The following is a 12,497-nucleotide window of genomic DNA, read 5'->3' on the forward strand; positions in this document are numbered from 1 at the left end:
ACAGTTTTTTTTTTTTTTCCGGGTAAGAACACAGCCTTTTTTTTTGGGGGGGGTGGTGGTTAAATAACACACACCCTTGATATCTCAGTATAAGGCTGGAGAAATTAAGGAAGGCAGCCACAAGGGAGATGCTTTACTTTAAGATTGGAATTTCTTCTCTTCATTACAACGCTTTAGGGCTTGTTTGGTGAGGCCATCCTACTGGGTTGGTTTTTTCTCTTGTATTCGGGAAAAGAAGTGTAGCGCAAAGAGGGAACAGAAGTCAGGCCCATTTTACAACTAAGTGGGACCCAAAAAGACTGCGTATTGGGAGAGTGGGCCCCCACCAAAACCGCAAAAGTGTCTGCTTTTTCCCAGCTGCTCGGCGGTAATATCCAATGTTTACACATGACTCTCAGACCTCAAACTTAAAATGAAAGTACTACTCAATTTCAGAAAAACATTTAAAAAAAAAAATAAAAGCCAAAAGCGAGAGCTCCAGCTACAGCTCTCTTTTGTAAGTCTTGCTCTGTGTCTCTCTCTAGTTCGTTCTCACACTAGAAAAAAGATTTGTGAGGACTGAGAGAGTGGTACATCTCTGGCTCCGTTGAACCCCAGTTCGAGCTCTGAAAACCCTAGATCATGCACCGTTATTCAACAAGATGACTGGAAAAGAGAGAGCCTCTTCACTATTGACTGGTGCGTGTTTCAAGCTTTGTCTACTTCCCTGCTGCCATCTCTTTCTCTCTTCCCCTTTTCTACTCTTCCTCTTTCTCATAATGTTCTTGGATTGGATTCCGAGGTTTCTTGATCTTTAGTTTTTTTTTTGTTTAATTCTTGTTATTTCCCCCTTTTTTTTTTATTTTTTTTATTTATAAGTTTTAGCGTGGTTCTGAAGGATCTAGCTGCGGAATGTTACTCTTGAGTCTTGATGGGGACTGTTTACGTTGAAATATTACCGCATTTTGCTTTTTTGTGCTTCGGGTGTATTCCTGCTTTTGTTCTCGGTGTCCTAACTCTTTTTTTTTTTTTTTTTTTTCTTCTTTTTAATTTAATTTAACTTGCCAGCACTTTTGCTCTTATTTTATTAAGTTTCAATTCCTTACTTGGTTGTGAGTTAAGGTAAGGATCAAGAGCCATTTTTTGCTTTTACTCTTTTTCCTGCTAAGATTTAGAAAAAGATAATTTTATTTTTTTGAATTAGAGGATTGTTTTCGGTGGTTTGGAAGTTGTTCAGTGCTTCATAAGGCCAGTACTGGATGTGATTTTGTACTGTCTTTATTCTCTTATCCGATTTGATTGAACTCTGGCCGGCTCCTAGCTGATTTCTGTGTCCTATAGATACTCTTGCATTTGGAAACTATGTATGCATCATGTGTGTTTAGGTTTTATGTTGATTCACTAAGACTCTGTCTTCCCTGTTCGATCTCAACTTGTTTATCCATTGGATCTTTGTTATGCTGATTTCCACTCTATTAGTCAATTTAATCGAAGCCAGAGTCAATTTATTTATTTTGATGAGCTTTTTATCTTCTTCCTAGGTTTCTCTATGTGGAAGGAATTTGGTTTACTTGCATAATTGCGTATATATTAGTGAGTAATTTTCATTGTTCTGGAAGTTATAGGATGATAAAGGCTTCAAGTCTCTCTGTGGTGTTGCTCGAGAAGGCTAGCACTAGAGTTACTTATTTGTTACTCAGTACTTCACTGCTTTAGAGAAAAAAGAAGAAATACTGTGGGTTCTAGAAGGAAGAAAGAAGAGAATTTAGTGGAGTACTCATCAAAATAAAATGGTTTTCCATTTGTAGCACTTGTTTGGTGCTTTAATGCGAAGATCCATGTAATGATATACAATCATCTGAAATGGAGAGGATTCCTGAATCAAAAACAGTTCCCAGGAAATTGCCTGAGGTGGGTCAGTTGTCAATTGTACGTGGAAATGTGGTAAGAGAGGAAGAGGGTCCATCCAGTGCCCGTGGATCTCAAAGTTCAGACTCACCCGCTCTATTGAAAGCATGGAAAGGGAAAAGCTCTCGCCAAGAACCAAGGGAGATTACCCCTGATGTTGTGTTCTTTAAGGGCAGTGGAGATTCCTGTGAAGAAAGTGGTTCTAGTTCTTTCGCTGGGGCTAGTCATCCCCCTGAACCAGTCGACACCGATCTGATGAGAACTGTCTATGTACCAATTGGTCAAAACAAATCTGAGACTGGACGTTTGGTGAAAAGCTTGTCCATGAAGGGTCCTTTTATAGAGGATCTTTCCCTCCGGGTTCCTGGCAAGAAATCAAATACAGCAATTCTTTCACCTGCAGAAAGCCTGGTTGAAGAACATAATGATTTGGGTACATCATCTTCTCCAGTTTTAGTTCCTCGTGCATCGCAAACTACAGATAACACACTTTTACCACCAGATTCGGAGGAGAAGGAATGTGTTTGGGATGCATCTTTGCCTCCCAGTGGCAATGTAAGTCCTCATAGTAGCATTGACAGTACTGGTGTTGTCACTGCTATGAGCATTGTCAACAGCTGTACTAGTACATACAGGAGTGATGGGATTACTAGTGATGGTATGCTTAGTATGGAAAGGAACTGTGAGAGTGCTAAAGGGAGTGTCAGAGGAGACTCACTTGAAAGTGCAAAAACTAGTGTTAGCCGTGCAAGTGATAGCAGTGGCCTTAGCGATGACAGTAATTGGAGCAATATTACTGGGAGTGCTAATAAGCCTCACAAAGGAAATGATCCTAGGTGGAAGGCCATTCTTGCTGTAAGATTCCGAGACGGAATATTGGGTATGAGTCACTTTAGGTTACTCAAACGGCTTGGATATGGTGACATTGGAAGTGTTTATCTCTCTGAATTGAGTGGGACCAGATGTTATTTTGCTATGAAAGTAATGGACAAGGCCTCACTGGCGAGCAGGAAGAAATTGACAAGGGCTCAAACGGAAAGAGAGATACTGCAGCTGCTGGACCATCCATTCCTTCCAACTTTATACACACACTTTGAGACAGATAGGTTCTCATGTTTGGTCATGGAGTATTGTCCAGGAGGTGATTTGCACACTTTAAGGCAGCGGCAGCCTGGGAAACACTTCTCCGAGTATGCTGCACGGTATGTTTTATAAGGAAATTTTTTCTATGTTTCTTTTTCGAAGCCCTTCCCTTTGTTAACATTTTGGTATTTTATCATTATTTTATGTATTGAAGTTAAGGTCATGTCCCCCCCCCCCCCCTCCTGGTTAAGTTGAGAGAAACCCGATCATTTTTGTAAAAGAAAATGATTGCTTCTTTTAAGGGTGATTCACCTGATCAATTTCATGAGCAGGAAAGTATTTAGGGGTATTTAAGTGAGTAGACCCATCGTTCTTCGTATTTAAAATAACTCTTGCTACATTTTTCTACCCTGTGATTTGATCGGCTAGCTCACCCACAGTGCTTTCTATATGTCTCTTCCATTATACCTCTTCTGTGAATTTTTTTCCAAGAAGCAAATATTTACCCTTTTCTTTCCTTTTTGTTCTTTAGATTCATGAAAGATTAAAGATTATCTTGTCAATACTTGTCTGCAACTCTGCATCTAGTTTTTTATGTGTACCAAATCATTGCATTAACTACTACTAATGTTGCAAAGTATGTTGTCACCAAATCCACATCAAATCCCAGGACCACCTCATCATGTACAACCTCCTTCATTGTCCTGACTACTTCATTGATCAAGTAGAAAGAACTTGCCACTCAGTAAAACCACATCATGAGCAAGGCAAATGTTGGGAGAATAGTCCCTCATTGGTTACCCAAGGGGAGTGTTAATCCCACATCGATTGTGAGTCCTAATAAACCTGTGAATACACTCCTTTCATCAGATCAGACTTTTGAGATGGAGATTTACAGCATTCAGTTAAACCTTTTAGATTAAATAACCTTCCATGGATATCGCTGATAGCTTCAGGATTGACAGATTTAACTAAATTCTGCTCCACTGGTTGACTTAGCTTTTACAAACCTCTGTTTTAGATTCTTCAGTTTCTCTACCCAATTCCATCATTGATAACCCAGTCAGGACTCTTAGGAATGTCTGTCTCCTTCGAGGCCATCTGAGTCTAATGCCACTATAAACTTTCTTAAAGATCAAATGCATTAGAAGACCTTCTATGAATTGATATTTTCAAAGCACATTAATGGTACCGAATAGGTTCAAGGACCACACCAATCACAAAAAACACATGGGGAGGAGGGGGATAAGTCCCTATGACATGACAAGTCGCAAAGGGCTACAAAAGTGAAGATCCCAACACATCATCACATGCAAAGGGTGAAAGAAGCCACTTGCACTAACTTGATATTCTAACTCTAAAATAACAAACAAGGATCAAATAAAAGCCTATCTGAGTGTCAAACAGTGGATAGCTCAAAGTAATTCACAACATCTGGAGCACATGAAACTAACAACCCTCGACTCAAGGAGAATAATGGAGGATAAATTTGGAAACAGTTAGAAGTTTTTCTCCTTATGAGAGTAAAACAGTAGGCAATTTATTTAAAAAGAGTCCTAGTTATATGAATGTTCATTCTTTTGAAGGTGTGTTTCTTGGGAAGTGCAAAGTGCTATGCTTTTCCTTTTCCTCTTCTTCCTTCTGTTCAGAAGGAGAAACATGCATATGTATTATTAATTTGTGCAGGGGTAAGGCTGCGTACATTATGACCCTCCCCAGACCCCGCAGTGGTGGGAGCCTCGTGCACTGGGTACACCCTTTTTAATATTATGAACTTGTGCAAGTGTAAGTAGACAAGGACCAGAGAAACCTTCTTCCAAAAAAAAAGAAAAAGAAATAAGGAGCAGAGATTTCCCCAACAACTGAAACAGGGAGAGACAAAGTTTCTGTACAATCTGCACCGTTTTCTCATGAAATGCTCTATACCTATCCTGGAAATATACTGTGTTTGCATCTTAAAATTCTCTACATCAAGCAGTGTGCCATTGAAACATTTGCTGGGGGGGGGGGGGGGAGGGAAGGACCTGACTGTTGAAAACATGAGCTGAAGAACCACCATACCAAACTTGCTACTTAGCAGTGGATGAAAGGGTATGAAATCCTCTTCAAACCAACATATGATGCACCTATTACGTAGGCTCATGCTTCCCTTTTTAAGCTGATTCAATGTGAGGACCCTGTATTAATTTTTTTTGGGTTGAGTTTGGTTGGGGTGGGTTGGGGTGTGAAGAAGAGTAGAAACATTATTAAAGAATAGATACAATTACATGTCCCTCCCCTGTAGTTTGCCCTAATTAAACATTCCTCCCCTCTACTTTCAATTATTACTCTCGGACCCCCTCTAACTGTTGTTGTTAGCCTGGTCTTAGTTATAGTTTTGAAAAGACCTTTTTACCCTTGCACTATCGTCTTCTTCTTCCTCCTGCAACTCACTCACCCCACCCCTCTTCAATCCCGCCCCATTGTTGACGACATCACTGCCACTTCCCTCTGCGATCAAGCCGTTCTCGCCGCGCATCGCCTTGGAGCTCGACCAAGAACTGCCTACCCTTCTCCATGCTCTTTGGCTTCATCAGATCGGTCCAGGCCCCATTATTGGCAACGTTGACGGAGACAGATATGAAGATGATGACAGTAGCAGTTCCTGGTACACGGTACGCAGTGTGACAGAGTTGCAGATGGTGGGGATTACCTTCAAGAGTAACCAGGGGAAGGGCAGCAGAGGAATAGAGTTAAATGAGAAAATGATCGATGCAGAGTTTAAACGTCACTTTTGAAATTCAGGCTTGTATCCATGGGAAAGTAAATAAGACTTCCTGTCGCTATTCGATTAGAGCTGAGGACATTGAACTCACTCTTTGAGATTTAATCTACAGACACCATTTCAATGGGTTTCCGTTTGAAAGCAATGATGCTATCCAAATATTAGATGTAAGGGGAGCTGAGAAAATCTGGCCTCACTATTAAATTGAAGTGAAATTCTGGACGGTCTTGTTTGAAAACAAGGAATCAGAGCAGCAAAGGCCTAACCAACAATACAGTGGTAAGTTGGTAGTAGATTTCTTCAGATGGTCAGATGCTGTCTATGATGAAGCGGTGGAGGATGAAGAGGGTGCGTTGAGGGGTAGCAACTATAAGAGAGCTTGTCTTGCTGAGGAGGACAAGAAGGCACCATGTGTAGTAGTGACATTAAATGATGTGTCCAACCAGCAAACACTAAACCAACCATTACTTGTTCAAGAAAAGGGTAAAATATCTCCCTTTGACAATATGGAAGAAGAAGAAGGTTTTGGATTGAACTCTGTTTCTGAGGGGAAGGGGAAGAGGAAGAGATGCTGAAGCACAGCAAGAGAGCTCATCATCATGACATGATGATGAGGCATCAGGTTTTTCTCTTAGCCTGATAAAGAGGTTGTTCAAGGTGAAGACCATTGCTAGTGTGAGGGTAAGTTCGTCGGAGCTGTGGCGATTCTGACGTGTTTTCTTGTTTTCCTCCTTTCCTGTTTGTGTGAACTGCGTGACTGAGAGAACAGAAGCTTGAGGTCATTGAAAGATAAATTGCCATCAAGATTTTAAGGCGGAGATGTTTGGTCACTCAGAGGTGCAGAGGGATGGGGGTGGGTGAGTTGCAGGAGGAAGAAGAAGAAGAAAGAAGAAAGAAGGGTATTTGGGGGATTGAAATTTTTACTCCTTGGCCACGTCACGACTTAACAGACGGACACTAACGACCTGGGTCTGATTGTAATAGATTATATACTGTAGGGGAAGGGAGAGTAATAATTGAAAGTAGAGGGGAGGATTGTTTAATTAGGGCAAAGTACAGGGGAAGGGGATGTAATTTTCTCTAAAGAAAATGGAAGCAGGAAACAAGGATACAATGAGAGCGTAGTGGTTAGATAGCCCCCAACCCTCCATCCAGTGGCACATACATCAGCAATCTGGTGGACCTGGCTCACAACCTGAAAGTGAAAGGAAATGCCATTGGAAGGAAGGTCTCCTATGGCAAAAGTAGTGGAAGACATTTCCCTCGAAGTCTCCCAACTATGGAACACAATATATGTAAAAGAGAATGTCATTGGATGACACTGTATGAAGTTTTCATTACTTCCACGAGCTCCACTAGATGGTGAAGGGGCCCTTGGGACGGGGTAGGGGGGGGTGTTGTGGTTGTTCCATCCAACCCTTCAATGGGTGAATTAACCTTTCCTGGTTAAGTACAGGAAATCACAAAAAATGATCAGGATAATGACTACACCCCGTTTCTGAACGAGCAATGGTAGAAATTAAGCAGTGCCATCCCATATGCTACCATCTCCATATGGCTTTGATTGAATGACTTAGCTGAGAAAGGAGCTACTAAATTTGGTCTTCTATATTTAATTATATGCACTAAATCAATTGGGCTTATGGTGGCTGCATCAAGAAACCTCCCCCCTACCACAAAATAAAATAAAAGAAAAGAAAAGAAAATAAAATAAAAAGAGGTGTTGAGGGAGGGAAGTTCATGTTGAAAGGCATTCCATATTTTGTATTTGGATTACTTTTCTAAATTGTATTTTTACCTTCAACCATCTGATTTCAAGGGGTTTTCTGTTTCCTTTTAAGAAAATTTAAATCTGTGAAAAGAAAATTGATCTAAAAATATATTTCTTATTTCAAATGCTTGTTGTCTGTGTTTTTGGGACACTGCGACTGTTCCTCACCTATTGATTCATTCTCCTTTTTCCCATGAGGCATGTTTGATCTCTTAAACTTAGCTCTATCTCATGTGTCATGGCTAAATGAGTGCATGAGATTATGTGCGGTAGGCCAATCTCCGGTTAATCCTATTGAATAGCCTTACTGAATAATAGAATCAAACCCTGGACCACCGGTATGCAGCTCGCTCTGCTCCAGTATCGAGCTGAAATAAAGATCCATCTTCTACTGACCTTTTATAGCCTTGAAATTTTTTGGATATCACAGCTCATGGCTCTCATATGGAGTTTGTGGTTGGAGAAAAGTTGTTGATTATTCAATGGTTAAGTGGAACCAGCACACAGGTTTGTGAAGGCAATTGCCATCGTGGTTTTGGGGCTTCTATGGTAAAGAGTTTATATGCTACAAGATGATAGTTAAGATAAACTGGAATAATACTTTTCTGTAAAGATTATTTAGGGTATCCGTTTGTATCATTCAGTTTTAGGCCCTTGTATGTTATAGTATGGCTGGCTGTTTGTTTCTTTTTGTCTTAAATAAGGCTTGCTTATGCATATGAGATTATCTATTGAAGATTGAAGAAGTAATCTGGGTTTATTGCAGAGGGAAAGTCAAGAATCCTTCATGAGATTAGTGGACATAATAAAACTGAAAATAAGTGAAAGATCTCGAACCAAAGGAATGTCAGGGGAGATGGCTGTTGAAAGTAAATTTTCTAAGATTCTTTGAAGGGAAGAAGTGATTTGGCATCAAAACTTAAAGAGTTGAGACTAAGGCGATGGCAATAGCATTAGCAGAGACTTCATTGGATTGCTAATAGTAACTCATCTCTACTATAGGAATTATATTTTTATGGGTTGTGGGTGGGCTAGGAAGGAGGATGAAGGTTTTCCCACAAATGTAGATGGTTTTGAGTCCCTCCTATCTCTTCTCTTCAGACAAGGAGAGGTATTGGTATTGATACCATTAAATGATGATAAAACCTAGTCAAGAGCATCTGTCATTATTTTTTTTTGGCTGTTCTGAATCAGGTAATTCATAAGTGGTCCTAGCAATTCCTAACCATCTGAATTTTGGACCAATTCAGCATGGCATACAGAATATTCTCTTGGAGCAGTTGTTACAGTCTAATTGGCATTGGGGCCATTACTCTAGTTCTCTTGAATTTTCATAATCATCAGAGAATGGCACCGACTGGGGAGCGGCAGTTTATGGCATCTTAATGACATGACTGGATCATATGGAATATACAAGGGACTTGTTGGTTTGATATAGCAAAAACGGGACAAAAGAGAACTGCCTGGGGCAAAAATAAGCCAAATCTAAGAAAGGCTACAATAAACACCAGTACTAAGGAGAGGGCCCACAGTACTTACTCAGGCCGTCTGATTACATTCTCCGAAAGAGTGCCAACTAACATGTTAGCCAGTTCTCGACCTGTGAAATCAGCCAATAACTATGATGGAGTCATTTTCAATGGGAAATGACTTTTTGTTTTATTTTCTTGTTAATTTAAGATATTTCCGAGGAGATTTTCTGCGCTTATGTGACTGCTAACTCATACAACCATATGCATCAATTGTATGAAGGTATATTTCTTTTCTTTTTTTGTGAAAATTTAAACTTAAAAGTTTGGCTAGGATCTCTTGAACTTTCTCAATGACCTCAATTTTGCAATATTTTTTTAGTGAAAGCTGAAAAGCTTTTATGCTGCTGTTCTATTGAAAGGGTTGGGAAAAAGCATGGGCGTACTCTCCACTTTCGTAATCAGCTTTAACACCTAAATTCCTAAATCCTGTAGTTGGCCAGTGTTGTTTTATTTAAGGACAGTTAATCATTAGGACTGATTTAAATTTCATTGTTATCATCATCTAATGATGATTATCTATCACTTACAATATCTTTTTAAACGAAATATGGAGTAAGTTTGAAGTAATCTTCCTTTGAAGCTTGAAGGAAACCTCCATTCTTAATTCCACACCTCTGCCTTTAGTTCTCTGTTATTTCTATATATTTTTTAATTATTTATTCTTCATATCTTTGTTTATTCATTTATTTCTTAACCTTGCACATATAACTTGTTCGGCCTTCATTAAGCAGGTTTTATGCAGCAGAAGTACTTCTGGCCCTCGAGTATCTCCACATGTTGGGAGTGGTTTACAGGGACTTGAAACCAGAAAATGTTCTTGTCCGTGATGATGGCCACATAATGCTGTCAGACTTTGATCTCTCCCTAAGATGTGCAGTCTCACCTACCCTGATAAAGACTTCCTCATTTGAGTCAGATCCCTCAAAACGGGCAGCAGGCGGTGCATTTTGTGTTCAGCCAGCATGTATTGAGCCTTCTTCTGTTTGCATCCAACCAGCATGCTTTATCCCGCGGATCTTTCCTCAGAAGAACAAGAATAAAACTCGAAAGCCCCGGGCTGAGACTGGGCAGCCAGCCAGCACCCTGCCAGAGCTTGTAGCTGAGCCGACAGCAGCCCGGTCCATGTCCTTTGTTGGAACTCATGAATATCTGGCCCCAGAAATTATAAAGGGAGAAGGTCATGGCAGTGCTGTGGATTGGTGGACATTTGGTATCTTCTTGCATGAGCTCCTATATGGAAAGACCCCATTCAAGGGTTCAGGAAATCGTGCAACACTGTTCAATGTGGTTGGCCAGCAGTTGAGATTTCCAGACGCACCCGCAACCAGTTACTCTAGCAGAGATCTGATCCGAGGCTTGTTGGTGAAGGAGCCCCAGCACCGTCTTGGGGTGAAGAGGGGAGCAACTGAGATCAAGCAGCACGCATTCTTTGAAGGTGTGAACTGGGCGCTAATAAGGTGCAGCACGCCACCTGAGGTGCCAAGGCCAGTGGAGACTGAGCTGCCTGGGAAATTCGGGGTAGTTGATACTGTTGGGGTGGGGAGCAATAGTAAGAGGATGGCAGGAGTAGACATGAAGTCCGGGGGTAAGTATCTGGACTTCGAGTTCTTCTAATATTTGGATCATCATGATTCTTAATCGGTTGTATTGGCATGTTTTGTTAAATTATAAAGAACTTGCCTTCATTGCCCTGTCATACTTAAAGCTTTAACATCTGAGAGTTGTCCGGATCCAAAATCTCCCAGCCCTTGCTGTATCTGATGGGTCATGCTATACACTATTCCATCTCAAATTCATGGCTGTTGCATGCCTTGTTGGTTTGATTTTCTAAATCAGGGTTTCTGGTCGGAGGGTAGTACACTGTTGTTTTTTTTTCCCAGGAATACTGCCCAAGGAATGTTCCACATTTGGTAACAACTGTTTCTGTTACATTTCTTGGAATAATTTTGGGTTCTCTTAACTTCAGTACTGTACGATCATCCACTCATGCTTTTTGATCCCCCAACAAAACTCTAATCTAAGTTCCCAAGTAAATCAATTTATATGTTTGGATCCAGGATCTCTTCACCCATGGTGAAAAGAGAATCTCTTCATCCATAGGATCTAGCCTAAAAAATTTTGTACGTGAAAAAGTAGCAGTCTTAAAGTTGTATCAGAATCAATGATGTACAACTATGCTATGAAAATGATATATTTAATAGCTTAGTATATATATTGTATAATATACAATACAATACATTACATGGTAAAATCCAAGGTTTTAAAACTCTTGTTGAATCGAATCGCCTGATTCCACGGATTTTGATTAAACCCGATTCTTTGAACCCGGTTATGATGACTGAGTTCAGCCTCTTATGGATGAGTTTGGGCCAATTTGAATCGGAATTGAATTAGAATCGACGCAGACTGATCCCATACCCAATTTTGAGTTTTAAAACCATGGATTAATCAATATGTTATATTATGACATTTATAGTATTATTACCTGCTTGCTAGTACATGGGGTAACGGTATAATACTATAGGTCAATTTCAAAATGGGTAAAGGTTTCCTGAACAGCTCGTTTGGATAAGCTTATTTAAATGGCTCAAATATTTGCCACAGTAGATTGGACCCCAAATCCTCTGTCAGCAAGGCTTAACTTTGACATTAAATAGTGGCGAAGAAGAGAAGTTGCTCAATAATTTGGATGACGAGTGGGCCTAGTGTGGTGATGATGGTCTTAACGGCCCATCCAACAACGGCCATAAGATCCTTATGTTAGAAAATACTTGGGTTTTCTGAAACCCGAATTCATCTCCATACAGAGATCTAAAATACAATTGAATAAAAGAATGGAAAAATAAAGTGTACCTGGCACCCACGTATGTTTGTGGGGAATATTAATAAGGAAAAGTTTCAAAGCTTGATTCGCCCTCGAACAATAATTGATAGCAACATCTTTTAGGTGAGTTTCCCTCGGTTTGGATCTTTCACAATCTTCTCTTCCCACTTTGACTCCCTTTCTTGTGAGAAGAATAGAGAATGAGACTAAGAGGCTGCAGAGATCCTAACCATGTATTTATAATAAATACAAACCCTAATCCAATCTACCCCAACTATGGAAAATACTAGTATACCCCCAATATTCTTAAAACTATTCCCAAACAAGGTTTATGCCTGTGGACTCATAGCAATAGGTATGGCATAATTAATTAAGCCCACCAGAAATTCTTACAATCTTCCACTTGGGCTATATTAATTATACTCACTTCTCTACTGGCTTGGTCAGTGAGTCACACTACAAATAATAATTTTGAATCCTTGATTCAGTTAACAAATCAACTTATATCGAACAACAGCAGAAGATACACCTCAATATACAGTAGAAAACTTTCTGTCAGTCTCAAATACAAGTCTATCTGTTAACCAGAATCGCATTGGAAAATAAAATCATGACAATCACCTTGTGATCACAACC

General features: G+C 40.0%; 1 protein-coding gene across 1 annotated transcript; it reads left to right on the forward strand.

Moving 5' to 3' along the window:
* Nucleotides 1-505: 505 nt before the first annotated feature.
* Nucleotides 506-10,719, forward strand: LOC122672082 (serine/threonine-protein kinase D6PKL1-like). Its single transcript, XM_043869586.1, has 4 exons — nucleotides 506-678; nucleotides 1,521-1,754; nucleotides 1,789-3,089; nucleotides 9,769-10,719. Exons 3-4 carry the CDS (start codon nucleotides 1,843-1,845, stop codon nucleotides 10,649-10,651), a joined length of 2,130 nt encoding a protein of 709 aa, XP_043725521.1. The 5' UTR covers nucleotides 506-678; nucleotides 1,521-1,754; nucleotides 1,789-1,842; the 3' UTR covers nucleotides 10,652-10,719.
* The last annotated feature ends 1,778 nt before the right edge of the window (nucleotides 10,720-12,497 follow it).

This window comes from Telopea speciosissima, chromosome 1 (genome assembly GCF_018873765.1).
Source record: "Telopea speciosissima isolate NSW1024214 ecotype Mountain lineage chromosome 1, Tspe_v1, whole genome shotgun sequence".
Classification (NCBI taxonomy): Eukaryota; Viridiplantae; Streptophyta; class Magnoliopsida; order Proteales; family Proteaceae; genus Telopea; species Telopea speciosissima.

Bases quoted from the DNA above. Each gene is read 5' to 3' on its own strand.
- LOC122672082 (XM_043869586.1), top strand. From the start codon at position 1,843: ATGGAGAGGATTCCTGAATCAAAAACAGTTCCCAGGAAATTGCCTGAG. The intron at 3,090-9,768 runs GTATGTTTTATA...TTCATTAAGCAG, and splicing joins TTCTCCGAGTATGCTGCACG to GTTTTATGCAGCAGAAGTAC.